We start from the raw sequence: 13,395 nt of genomic DNA on the forward strand, positions 1-13,395 counted from the left end.
GAGACACAGAGAGAAGTACATATGTGGATGTCCAACTTTTTAATAACATTTAATGAACAGGCTGTCATCTGTGCATGTGTATTCGGGGCACCCTTACCAAAGATCAGCTGGCATGCATTTATTCGTGATCTCGCTATTCTTTTACAGTGGTGTATGAGTCAGTTTGAAGTCAACATCATGTTGGTTTGATTCATGTACCAATTCTATCATGAAATTGGGTAGTGTGATGCTTCCAGAATTGCTTGCCTTTCAGGATCTTCCGTGGTTCCTTATGAATCTAAGACTACTTTTATTATTGTTGTTATTATTATTTTGCCTTTTTAAATATCAGAATCTATGCTTCTACCCACTAGGCTATATTCACTGAACTCAACTTTCTTGGGGACAAACTTTATGCCTTTAACTAATAAAGAACCGATTAAAATGAAAGATAATCCATTCTTTGGGATTTAATTCCACTCTGCCCTATATGTATTACCAAGCACTGAGGGGAAAGGCTCTGAGTCTATGGATAGTCCTCAGCTTCACAGGCTGCGTGGGATGTTCTAAATCAATGTTGGGTTGATCTTCTATTGCTGTTTCTTTTTATTAGGGGTGTGTGTGTGAAGGAGGATCATTTACCTCAGTTAACTCATGTCATTAGAGAAATGTCTTAGTCATAGACAGTACCAGAAATAAAAGCATTTTGGCAAAGAAGTGGAGAGGATTCTGTCCAAGCAGAGTACCTCGTGTCTATGCTTTGGGTTGCACAGAGCTATGCTAAGATGTGTAACACATAAAAAGAATTTTCCCTCAGGGCTGCTGCTGGGAGAACACCTGATTTGCACATAAATATTCATGTGGCACACAAAGAGTTTATTGCATTTAACTCATGCTTGGTTAATTACATTTCTCTAGTAACAAGCCTAGTCAGATATGTAAATCCTCGTCTTGATAGATTTAAATCCTCATCATGATCAATTATCTGATGCCTTCACTTCACTGGGTTCAAATGAATTAAATAGCATTTTCTTATAATATCTTACTGACACCAAAGAACAATGTAGAAATGGTCCCCACAATAAAATCATGTAAGGGTTACAATAAATATTTGAGTAATTTTGGTCACACATTAGTAAAGACTACTTACATAGTCCCACAAAGTAATTTTTCATTTATACTTAAACTCTGCCAACTCTTCTTGGTGTTACTGAGTTAGACTCACATATAAATATGTGAAACATAAACTCTAGGTCTTCTGTTTCTGACTTTGAGACACAACTTGGTTCATTGGTTTGTTTTATTAAAAAGCCAAAACCTTAATTTGTGAGTGAGAAAAAGGAGACTTGTAAAGTTCCTGATGATGAGGTGCAGATTGGGCCTGGCAGCTGGGATACTGGTTGGGATACTTTATCCCACATCAGAGTTCCTTGTTTGAGTCCCAGTAATTCTCCAGTTCCAGTAAACCCTGGGATGCGGCAGTTGATATCTCGCGTGAAATCTCTGCTGCCTACAAGGGAGGCTCGGCTCACCTCCTGCTCCTGTCATTGCACGCGAGTGAGCAAGAGGATGGCAGATTCTTCTGTCAACTTACCTGCCTGAAAAAAATGTTTAAATCGAGCCACGTTTTCCACAGCCTTTTATGTAATTACTATTAATATTTCCCAGTCTATAAAAGATATTTAGAATATGCCTTCTCAACATGTTCCTGACTTTTCCCAAACTATCCTTGTTTGGATAGTGATAGAAGGGACTCCACACTTAAACAGTTGGCTTTCATTTTTGTGGTAAAATGGACTTTGGCTTCTTCATCAGTGAATATCGAGTGCCTAGAATAGTGCTGGTCACACAACAGTGAGAGCAATTGGTGAAAACCTGTGGAATGAATCGCGAGTGATGAAAAAATTGAAGCTATTCTGTGTGTTGCTGAGGATATACAACTCGGACTAGTCAAAGATAAGAAGGATTTCCTCAGAAACTTAGGAAGGAAATATTTTAAGAAAGAAGGGTCTGCACAACATTGTGATGATGCTATAATGAAGGGGGGTTTAACATCGGGATTTTAATAGATTAATCATAAATTATATTTAACCTAAATTCTGTGGTTCTGTATAAGTCCTGAGAAAATCAAACGATGCTGACAAATGTATTTGCAAATATGCCTACAGAAGAAGTAAATCCCTTTATTAAAGGTTGAATTGTCTAGATTACCTCCTTTCTATTGCTGCTGAAGCCAGGGAACAGAGAGAAAAGGAGCAGTTCCTGTGTGTGACCACCACTGAGTACTCATTCCCACTTACAGCCTGCGCCTGCCCAGCTGTTCCCTATGTTGACATAGTTTCCAATGGACCAGTTTCATTGTGGCATGGCTTAAGATGCCACCTGCAACACTAACATCTCTTATCAGAGTACCAGTTCAAATCCTGTATGTTACGTTTCCAATCTGTTTCCCTGCTAACCTGTCTTGGAAAATAGTGGGAGATAGCCCCAGTGCGTTATCCCCCCACCAGCAATGGGGGATACCTGAATGCTGCTCTGGGTTTCTGGTGTTGACTCATACCAGCACTAACCACTGTAGTTAATTGAGGAATGAACCAATGGATGGTTGATTTCTCTCTGTCACTCCTCTTTCTTTTTGTAACTGCTTTTATAATACTAGAATAATGAAGATGTGTGTGGCAAGTAAAGCTTTGAGAATAAGAACACTTATCAGGGTTTGTGTGAGAAATCAGAGTGCTGAGGGTTCCATCATGGAGAATTTTAAGGGTTATAGAAAGGAGTTATACATCAGTGTGAAGCTCAGCAGTCAACATTGGCTAATGTGTTTCAGGGAAGTCCTGACTGGTCTGACATACACGTAGAGCGCTATGTACCTTCTCCATGCCTGTACTCCAGGTTTAAATCTGAATTTGATTCTACTTAAGTATTCATTTAAGAAGGTTGTGCCACTTTACTTAACAAGTTGTCTCACTTTCAAAATCTACTTGATTATCATATATTTCCTTGCTTAGGGCAATTTTGTGTTAGTTTTGATGAAAAATCATTAGGCATTTGCCTTCTGGTCTGTATTTACTACTTTTTACTTCATATTTCTATATATTGTCTAATTTAAAATATTCACAATCACATATTATCTTCAGTTAATAATGTAAAAAGGGCAGCCTTGATGTTATTACATTCTCAGAATATTTGGGATTTTATGGATAAACTGCATGGCTGATTTCAATGAGAGTCTATGTTGAGAATTGAAGTTTGTCTTTTTGTTCTATTACTTGTTTGAAAGGTAGAGTGACCCAGAGAGGCATAATGAATATGTCTTTGGGTCTGATTGGTATTGTTGCTTCAATGTCACAATACCAATTATACCCAATTCCACACATGGTGGAATTAGGGCGGAACCCTAGGAATGGAAGTAAGCAGTGCAGCTGGCCTGTAGACTGCACTTTAGAAGGACCATCCCCAGATGGTACTGTAACATCACAGCTTGAGTTCTAGGGAGGGGACATAGGTACACACAAGTTCCTTCTCCACAGGAATGTAATGACTCCAGCCAACTCTGTAACCTGGGCTCGGTTCCTGTGAGAACTGTGGAACTCTCATATTGTCAATATGGAGCGGTCAGTAGTGGTGATGGGGACTGCTTAGGCTCTCTTGTTTACGTTTTCTTTTGGATGACAGCTGCAGGCTGCTTCCTTCCCTTCTCTGTCAACTCAGGATTCCAACCACCACCCTGCTGAAATCCAGCATTTTCTCTCAGGCATTGCCCTAGAAAAACAGCTGTCTAGTAGTAGTTTTGCTTTTTCTGTAGAGGAGTTGAGTGTAAGACACCTCTATTCAGCTCTGTTGATGATGTCTGTCACTGCTGTCCATTACTGAGTTTCTGGCTTCTGCTTCCCAGGATTGCCAGTGACCTCACTGCAAGATGAGCTGCTCAGACTGAATCCCACTGTCCACAACTGGAGGAAATTGAACTGTTTATGCCATAAACTCTTGTATCAAATTTGTTTAATGCTCTCCACTACAATGTCCATCCCTTTATGATTTACTGCATGAGATTTTTAAATTCTTTTTAAAATAATGCTTTTTTATTACTATTTTACAATGTGGTCCATAAACTCTGTGATTTCCCCTATCCCCTCGCCAAATCTCCTCCCTCCCACTGATTTCCCCAAATTATTATGGTAGTATAGTTCTTCATAGTCACATGTCCATCATTCTGCTATTTAAGTGTAACCTTACATTGTAGGTATGAACAATGCCAGAGAGTCCAGGATTCTATTGTCAAGACATTTTTAACAGTTTCTTTGGGAACTCATCTTTGGTTTGGAAGTAGAGATGTATACTACATTATATCTTCACAACTGGTTATGACAGTCTCCATTACACAGTTATTACACTTCCCCTTAAATGAAAGGCTGTAAACCAAAATCAACAACAGGAACTGTAATGAAAAAATTACAACTTGAAGTTAAACAACATGCTACCTTATGACCAACATGCTGCTGTAGAAATGAAAAAGAAAATCGAAAACATTCTTGAGGAAAACGATGCTTTTGTGCGACCTATGTGTCACTGAAGCAATCAGTAGGGGAAAATTAAAAAAAAAAACTTTTTTGACGAAATGAAATTGAAAACAAAACTATCAGATCCCATGAGATGTGGCAAAACAGTAGTAAAAAGGACCTTTATATTGTCTCCCTTCTATTGTCCCCTGTGTTTTATAGTGAAATAGTCTATCAAATGTAGTCTTGAATCCAACTTTCTGCTCTTTACATGAGCATGACAATTTTTTTAATGGTCTGTTCTGCCAGTGTGTCAAGTGTTTTTTCAATGTAGGCAACTTCCCATACTTTCCATTTGCCAGAACAGACTTACAAACATCCACAATGGATTTCTTCTCATTCTTCATGCATCAAATGAAATGTTACTGCTTATAGTCCATTTATTCTGTTCAAATATTCCCCTCCTTCACCGAATTTATACCTTCCTATTTTCGACCACATACATCTTACTCTTCTTGATAGATCTTACCAATCTCATAAGCATATTTTTGCTAGTTTTCTCAGTCTCTCTTCTACATTACCAGCATCATAATATCAGGGACCATGTATTGTTGTAGTTGCAGTTTTTTAAAAAAAATTAAAATGATTTTTATCTATTTTTATTGGAAAGTCAGATATACAGAGAGAAAAAGAGACAGAGAGGAAGATCTTCTGTCTGATGATTCACTCCCCAAGTGACTGCAATGGCCGGAGCTATGCTTTATTGTGGTTAATTTCATGTAACAAAATTCAATACATGAATCATTTTCTAGTTCACAATTCTAGACCAAAATATATCATAGTCTACTTTACAATTTGTCATCTCGAACATCCTTAAAATTTGTTTTGCTTACCACAAGCATTTCACAGCTGCTTAACTTTATGATTTTCATCATTTAGCCGGTAACTGCTTACTGTTCTTGCCAACAATTCTTCAAATATAAGTAACAGTATACTACAATGTCTACAAAGTAAATACAAATTCTCATTGTCATAGCTTTTGGAAACAGACAAAATAATTATGAATGGGAAGGAAGGGACATTTCTAATTTTTTTTAATTATTTATTTTTATTGAGAGAAGGAGAGACAGAAAGCTCTTCTGTCAGTTGGTTCACTTCCCAACTGGCTGCAATGGCTGGAGCTGAGCCAATTAGGTGATTTAGTTCTATGACTCTTTAATAGAATCATTATCTTTAATAGAATTATTATAACGTGATAGGTCATGCAACTAACACAGAACATGCAAGAGAAAGGTATTGAAACAGATACTCTTCATGTGACTTAGACCCAAGTATAAGTACAGTGAGTTGCTCTACATTAGCAATAGTGATGTCCATTTTGGAAATATTCTTTCTATTTTATTCTTTCTCATTTGGCCCAGAAGCAGTCATTCACCTTGACAACCAAACAAGCGAGTCACTAACACCTTTCTTGATTTATGGCAATCATTCACTCGATAAAGCGAAAGGGCTGGAGCCAAATCTGTTTTCTCTTCAGCTAGAGCCTTCTCTGTCTGTGGACCTTCTGTATAACCTCTACTCAATCTGCCTTGAAACACACATTCATCCGAATATGTCATTATTTTCTGCCCCTGGTTTCAACTGTTTGGCTCCCTGCAGGGTAGCTTTCTAGCTGTTTGGTTGGGTTATCAGCCTTGGAGCACCCATTCTGCCTCTAGTACTTCCAGCACAGCAGAGCTAATGATGGGCTTGCAGTCTTGAATACACTCAATGCACCACAATTTTTTAAAATAATTTATTTATTTTTATTTCAAAGTCAGATATATATATATATATATATATATATATATATATATATATATATATATATCTGGAGAGAAAGAGAGAGAGAGAGAGAGAGAGAGGAGAGACAGAGAGGAAGATCTTCATTCTGATGATTCACTCCCCAAGTGAGTGCAACAGCCGGAGCTGAGCCAGTCGAAAGCCAGGAGCCAGGAGCTGTTCTGGGTCTCCCACGTGGGTGCAGGGTCCCGAGGCTTTGGGCCGTCCTGGACTGCTTTCCAAGGCCACAAGCAGGGAGCTGAATGGGAAGTGGGGCTGCTGGGATTAGAACTGGTGCCCATATGGGATCCCGGCATGTTCAAGGTGGGAACTTTAGCCACTACGCTATTGCGCCAGGCCCCACCACAAATTTTTAAGAGAAAACACAATGTTTTATTTATTTATTCATTCCCAATTCTAACTGCTGTCTAACTGCTTCACATTCTTAGCTCTTTGCAGTTATTTTTCCTGTGACAGTTCCTTGTTCTTGTCTTTTTTGTTCCACCTAATGCATCTACATTCTTCTAGAGCTTAATTGTGTTGCATTCTTTTTTTTAAAAAAAAAAGCTTTACTTATTTTTATTGGAAAGGCAGATTTACAGAGAGGAGGACAGAGAGCAAGACCTTCATTCTGATGATTCACTCCCCTAGAGACCTCAGTGGCTGGAGCTGCGCCAATCCAAAGCCAGGAGCCAGGAGCTCTTCCAGGTCTCCCATGCGGGTGCAGGGTCCCAGCATCTTGGGCTGTCCTCCCCTGCTTTCCCAGGCCACAAGCAGGGAGCTGCATGGGAAGCAGAGCTGCCAGGATTAGAACTGCTGTCCTTATGGGATCCTGGCTTGTACAAGGCGGGAACTTCAATCACTAGGCTACTACACCAGGCCCTGATTGTGTTGCATTCTTGGCAAAATCCTGCAGAACAGTTTTGGAACATTTTATGTAGCATGTACTGTTTTATTTCATGGAAGATTCAATAAATATTTTACCAAATAAAATTGAAAGAAACATTTTGCCAAAAACTCATTTGAGATAATGCAGTGTTGAATCTTATTGTGGGATTTAGAAAATAAAGCAAGGAAATGATCACCTTCAAGTTAGAGAAGGGTCATTTGATTGGATAGTGGAGGCAGGGCACCAATAGAAAAGCTAAAAGTCAATGAAAGTTACTTTTCAGTACTATAATTTTATCAAGCAAAATTTACCAATTTTGTTTTCCTTGGGGAGGCAAGTAAAATACATAAAAAAAATATTCAGGGCTGCAAAAGATCATTTTTTAAAAAATAAACATTGAAAAAAATTTTTTAATAAAGTAAAACTGAGGGCCTGCTGTGGTAGCCGAGTAGCTAAAGCTCTCGCTTTGTATCCTCTGAGATCCGTTATGGGCGCTCGTTCTAATCCAGGCTGCTCTGCTTCCCATCCAGCTCCCTGCCTGTGTTCTGGGAAAGCAGTTGAGGACATCCCAAACCCTCGTGAGCCTGTACCCATGTGGCAGACTTCTGGAAGAAGCTCTTGGCTCATGGCTTCAGATAACCTAAGCTCATGCTGTTGTGGCCACGTGGGGAGTAAATCAGTGGATGGAAGATCTTCCTCTCTGTGTCTCCTTCTCTCTGTTTATCTGCTTTTCTAACAAATAAATAAAGTAGGACTAATGACAATATTCTGAAATAGTATTGCTAAAATTCCCTTACTACGTGATGTAAAGGCATTACTGTTTATAAATTGTATTTTTAAAACAAATCTTCATATTTCACTAAATTTTCAAATTGGCATCATGGCAGAAAAACTGTAGAGAGAAGAGGTCCTCACTGAGGCCTGAGCATCAATAGACCTTAACTGAAATTTATTCTGTGACTGCGGTAACAAGGGAGGGTATACACCTGAAAGGTTCATGTTCTTTTCAAGAGTTAGCTATCCTACTGTTAGCAACGCAAACTGTTCATAAAGGAACATAGTAAGAGGACAGTAAGCCAGAGCTAGTATTAATTTCTACCACCTTACTATTGTTTTTCTTTCTGTTATCACAGACCAGTTGAAATTTCAGAAGCTGAATACCCACGAGTTGAATACCAACGAAGGCAGCAATTTTGGGACCCTGTGAGGCTAGCTCTTTTCTCCTTGGCGATTGTGGCAATCATAGCCATTACAATTGGTATTGTTACTCATTTTGTTGTTGAGGGTAAGTATCCAGGTCACAACTGTATTGCCTAAGTGCTCTATGACTTAGTGCCTTGAGATTCTGTGCTGTATAAAAAATGGTATTTGCATATTAACCTTTTAATTACTAATCTTTCATTGACCTTAAATTACAGTTTGTTCCCACATTGATATTTGTGCTGCATATTACGTACCCATTGAAACTTGTAATATACATTGCATTGATAGGCACATTTAAAAGAAACATATAAGAAAGATAACATTTCCTTTATAATTAAGACAAATAACAGCATGTGTAAGCTTAATTTACCACATAATGATCAAAGGATCCATTCAGCAAGAAGAGATCACCATAATAAATTCATACACACAAAAATAAATAATCAAAATAAGAGGGAAAATAAATCCAATAGAGACCAAATGAATTACACATAAGTTCAATGAATCAAAAAGCTGATTCTTTGAGAAAATCAACAAAATGGGTTCCCATCCACCCAACTAATCAAAAAAGGAGGGGGAAGACATGAATCAATAGGACCAGAGACAAAAAAGGAAATGTAACAGCAAATGCCTTGAACATACACAGAATTACTAGGAACTATATGCTAACAAATCAGAAGACCTAGAATAAATGGATAGATTTTTGAACACATACAGTCTACCAAAAATGAATCACGAGGCAATTAATAATCTAAATAAAGCCATAAACAAGGACTCAGATTGAATATGTAATTAAATACCTTTCAACAAGAAAAGCCTTGGACCAGAAGCCTTCATTGCAAAATTCTACCAAACGTTTCAAGAAGAGCTTACCCCAATTCCCCACAAATTATTCCAAACAATAGATAGGAAGGCAATTCTTCCAAACTCCTTCTATAAAGCCAATATTGCCTTAATATAAAAGCCAGATAGAGACATAACAGAAAAAGAGAACTACAGACTGATATTCCTGATGAACACAGATGCAACGATCCTCCACAAAGTTCAACCAACAGAATCTAACAGTATACCAGACAAATCATTTACCTGGGCCAGATGGGATTTGTTCCTGGCATGTAAGGATGCTTCAACATTCACAAATCAGGATATGTGATTCACCAGATCAACAGGCTGAAAAATGAAAACCACATGATGGTCTCAATAGATGAGGAGAAGGCATTTGATAAAACCCAATGCCACGTCATGCTAAAAGCTTTAAGCAAGATAGGCATAGAGGGAACATTCTATAACACAATCAGAGCGAAATATGAGAAATCCAATGCCAGTATCATATTAAAGTGGGAAAGACTGGAAGATTTTCCAGTAAGAACTGGAAATAGACAAGGATGTACACTGTCACCACTGCTACTCCGTACAATGTTGGAAATCCTTGATAGAGCTATTAGGCAAGAAAAAAGTTGAAGGAATTCAAATAGGAACTGAAGACTTAAAACTATCCTTGTTTGCGGATTACATGATTCTCTACATAGGAGAACAGAAAGATTCAATAAAGAATATATTGGATCTCATAGGAGAATTTGCCATGGTAGCAGGGTACAAAATCAATGACCATAAATTGACGGCAGCAGAATACACAAATAACTCCATGGATGAGAAAGAAATTATAAGTGCAGTCACCTTTAAAAAAGCAAACAGGAATCTCTAAATACCTTGGAATTAACCTGGCCAAAGATGTGGAAGACATATATGATGACAATTATAACATATTGATAAAAGAAATAGAAAGCATTAAAAGATGGAGAAACCTACCATGTTCTTGGATTGGCAGGATCAACATCATCAAAACATCCATATTACCAAAAGTAATATACAGATTCAATGTGATCACAATCAAAATCCCAACAACATTCTTCTCAGAAATAGAAAAAAAAATAGAAAAGTTCACTTGGAAGCACAAGAGACCCCAAATAGCCAAAGCTGTCCTGAACATATAAAATATAAAATAAAGCTGGAGGAATCACGATTCTAGATCTCAAGATTTCCTACAGGGCAGTGGTCATCAGAGCAATCTGGTACTGCTACAGAAACAAAGAATAAAATAAATGGAACAGAATAGAAACTTCAGAAGGGATCCCACACATGTACAGACAACTAACCTTTGAAAAGAGAATTGAAAATAATCTAGGAAAAAAGTTCGGTCTCTTCAATAAATGCTGTTGGGGCAATTGGATAGCAGCCTACAAAAGCAAGAGGCAAGACCCCTACCTGTCACCTTATACAAAAATCAGTTCTAAATGGATCAAGGACCTAAATCTGCACCCAGAAACCTTCAAATTATTACAGGAAAACATAGGAAGCACTCTCCAACATACAGGATTGGGAAAGGCTTCTTAGAAAAGTCACCAAAAGCAAGGTAGTCAGAGCCAAAATAAAAAAATGGAATTACATCAAACTAAGAAGCTTCTGCACAGCAAAGGAAATGACCAAAAAACTGAAGAAGCAACCAACAGAATGGGAGAAAATCTGCACACTACAAAACAGATAGGGGACTAATACCCAGAATTTACAAAGAACTCCAGAAACTCAACAACTGCAAAACTAACAACCCTGTGAAGAAATGAGCAAAGGAAATGAACACACATTTTTCAAAATAACAAATTCAAATGGTTAATAGACACGTGAAAAAAAGCACTCAGACTCCCTAGCTGTCAGGGATACACAAATTAAAACCACAGTGAGGTTCCACTTAACTCTAGTGAGATTTATCTACATTCAGAACTCTACTAGCAATACCTGCTGGTATAAATATAGGAAGAAAATTGCCTTCCTTCAATGCTGGTGGGAGTGTAGGCTAGTACAATGACTGTGGAAGTCAGTATGGAAAAAGTGCTGAAAGAAGAGAAAATTGGTCTGCCATATGACCCACTTCTGGGAATATACCCAAAGGAAATGTGATTTGCATATGAGAAAAGAATTTGAACCCTCTGTTTACAGCAGCACGATCTACAATAGCAAAGACATGGAAACAACAGAAGCCTGTCAAAAGAGGAGTGACTAAAGAAACAGTAATACATCTACTCCATGAAATTCTACTTAGCCAAGAAAGGAATGAAATTCTACCATTGCAACCAATTGGTCCCAACTAGAGATCATTATGCTCAGTGAAATAAGTCAATCCCAAGAGGACAAATGTATGTTCTCTCTGATAAATGGCAACCTTCATGCAAAATGTATGATTAATAGTGTTTTTAATATTGTTTTGCTACATTTCATATTCTGTTTTTATTTTTTATTTCTTTGAAAATTTTTTCTTATTAACTCCTTCACTAACTCATAGGTCATAGAGTAGTTTCATTTACTTCAAGTTTTTTTTTTCATTTTTTCAGTGACACATTGATCATTCAGTGGCATGTTATTTAATTTCATGCTGTTAATTTTCTATTTTTCTTTCTGTTGATTTGTTTTATGGTGTTTCATTTAACAGGATGTATAGGAGCTGTGTAATATAATGTGACACATCTGTATCACATCCAGATGTGAAGATACAATGCAGTATGCATCTCTACTTCCACATCAAAGATGGACTCCCTCTTAAATATATCTTGACAATGGGATGCTGGACTCTCTGCCAATATCTATTCCTATAATGTCAGGATAAACTTAAATAGCAGAAGGATGAATTTAGTGCTACTTATAAATGACTATACTACTGTAATAATATGGGGTGGAGTAGGGTATTCAGTTGGAGTATGGAAGGGAAATCCCAGTGCCTATGGAACTGCATCGTAAAATAATAGTAAAAACAAAACAAGCAAACAAAAACCCCCCAGCTATAACATCTGCTTATTATGAGAGGTTTTCTTTTCTTCTTATTCTTTCTCTTTTTTTAGTAACTGAAGAACCTAGTTCTCAGAAAATCCTCTATCATAGTGAAGCTCCTGATCACTTGTCATGAAACAAAGACAAGTTTGTGAGTTCTAATGGAAAATCATTATCCATCCAATTTCCACTCAGAATTTGACTAATTCTGATTCTTTATGCTGTCTAATCTTTAAATGCATTTTAAAAGCATGAATTTTTTTCAGTTAATAATATAAAAATGACTTCCTTAACATTTCAGAACCTTCACATCTTTATGAGTAAACTAGATGACAGTTTCATTTTTGGAGACTGTATTGAAAAAGTAATTCATTATAATTTTTATATATTTAAAAAATTATTTATTTATATTAAAAGTAAAGTGACACCAAGAGGGTAAGACAGAGAGAAAGAGAAATCTTCACCCACTGGTTCACTTCCCAAGTATCCATAACATCCTGGTCTAAGCCAGGCTGAAGCCAAGAGTCCAGCTGGGCCTCCTAGGTTCATGGCCATAGGGGAAAAATCTGCAATAATTTTTGCAATAATGAAACACAAAGTGCATTATAGGAGCCTAATTGATGATACTGGTGAAGAATTGGGAAATAAGAAACTGATCACATTTAACTACAAATCTTTCTTTTATTTTACCTTTCAGATGATAAATCATTCTATTATCTTGCCTCTTTTAAAATCACGAACATCAAATACAAAGAAAGTTATGGAATAAGATCCTCAAGAGAATTTAGGGAAAGAAGTGTTCAGATTGAAAGAATGGTAAGCACAATAGACAATTTTAATTGTTTTTATAAATGGGTGTGTGTTTTTTTTGTTTTTTGGGTTTTTTGTTTTGTTTTGTATTTGTACTGTGAAGGTGAGCATTTAAAAAACTTAATCCCTCTGTGTTTTAATTTCTCCTCTCAAATGAAGACACTGTAGTATTGAGGTCACACAATGGAGAAGAACAAATGACTTAATTGATACAAAATGCTTAGAATCATGTTGTGTACCATTAAATGTATATGGATTAAGGCAGGCAATTAATTCCTGAGAAAATTGTTGAATGAAAGATATATATATATCTATTTTTAAAACATCTCTTTATAAGCTAACACTTTTAATTGCCATCTGCATTAATACTTT

The 13,395-nt window shown here is 37.1% G+C and overlaps 1 protein-coding gene across 1 annotated transcript in view; it reads left to right on the plus strand.

The window, feature by feature from the left end:
* LOC101530870 (transmembrane serine protease 11F) overlaps nt 1–13,395 on the plus strand; it is a 57,033-nt gene that overhangs the window by 13,049 nt on the left and 30,589 nt on the right. Inside the window, exons 2-3 of the mRNA XM_058667259.1 lie at nt 8,325–8,476; nt 12,911–13,029. Of these exons, the coding sequence (XP_058523242.1) occupies nt 8,325–8,476; nt 12,911–13,029 (271 nt within the window). The remainder of the gene's footprint in view (nt 1–8,324; nt 8,477–12,910; nt 13,030–13,395) is intronic.

Source organism: Ochotona princeps, chromosome 7 (genome assembly GCF_030435755.1).
Source record: "Ochotona princeps isolate mOchPri1 chromosome 7, mOchPri1.hap1, whole genome shotgun sequence".
Lineage (NCBI taxonomy): Eukaryota > Metazoa > Chordata > Mammalia > Lagomorpha > Ochotonidae > Ochotona > Ochotona princeps.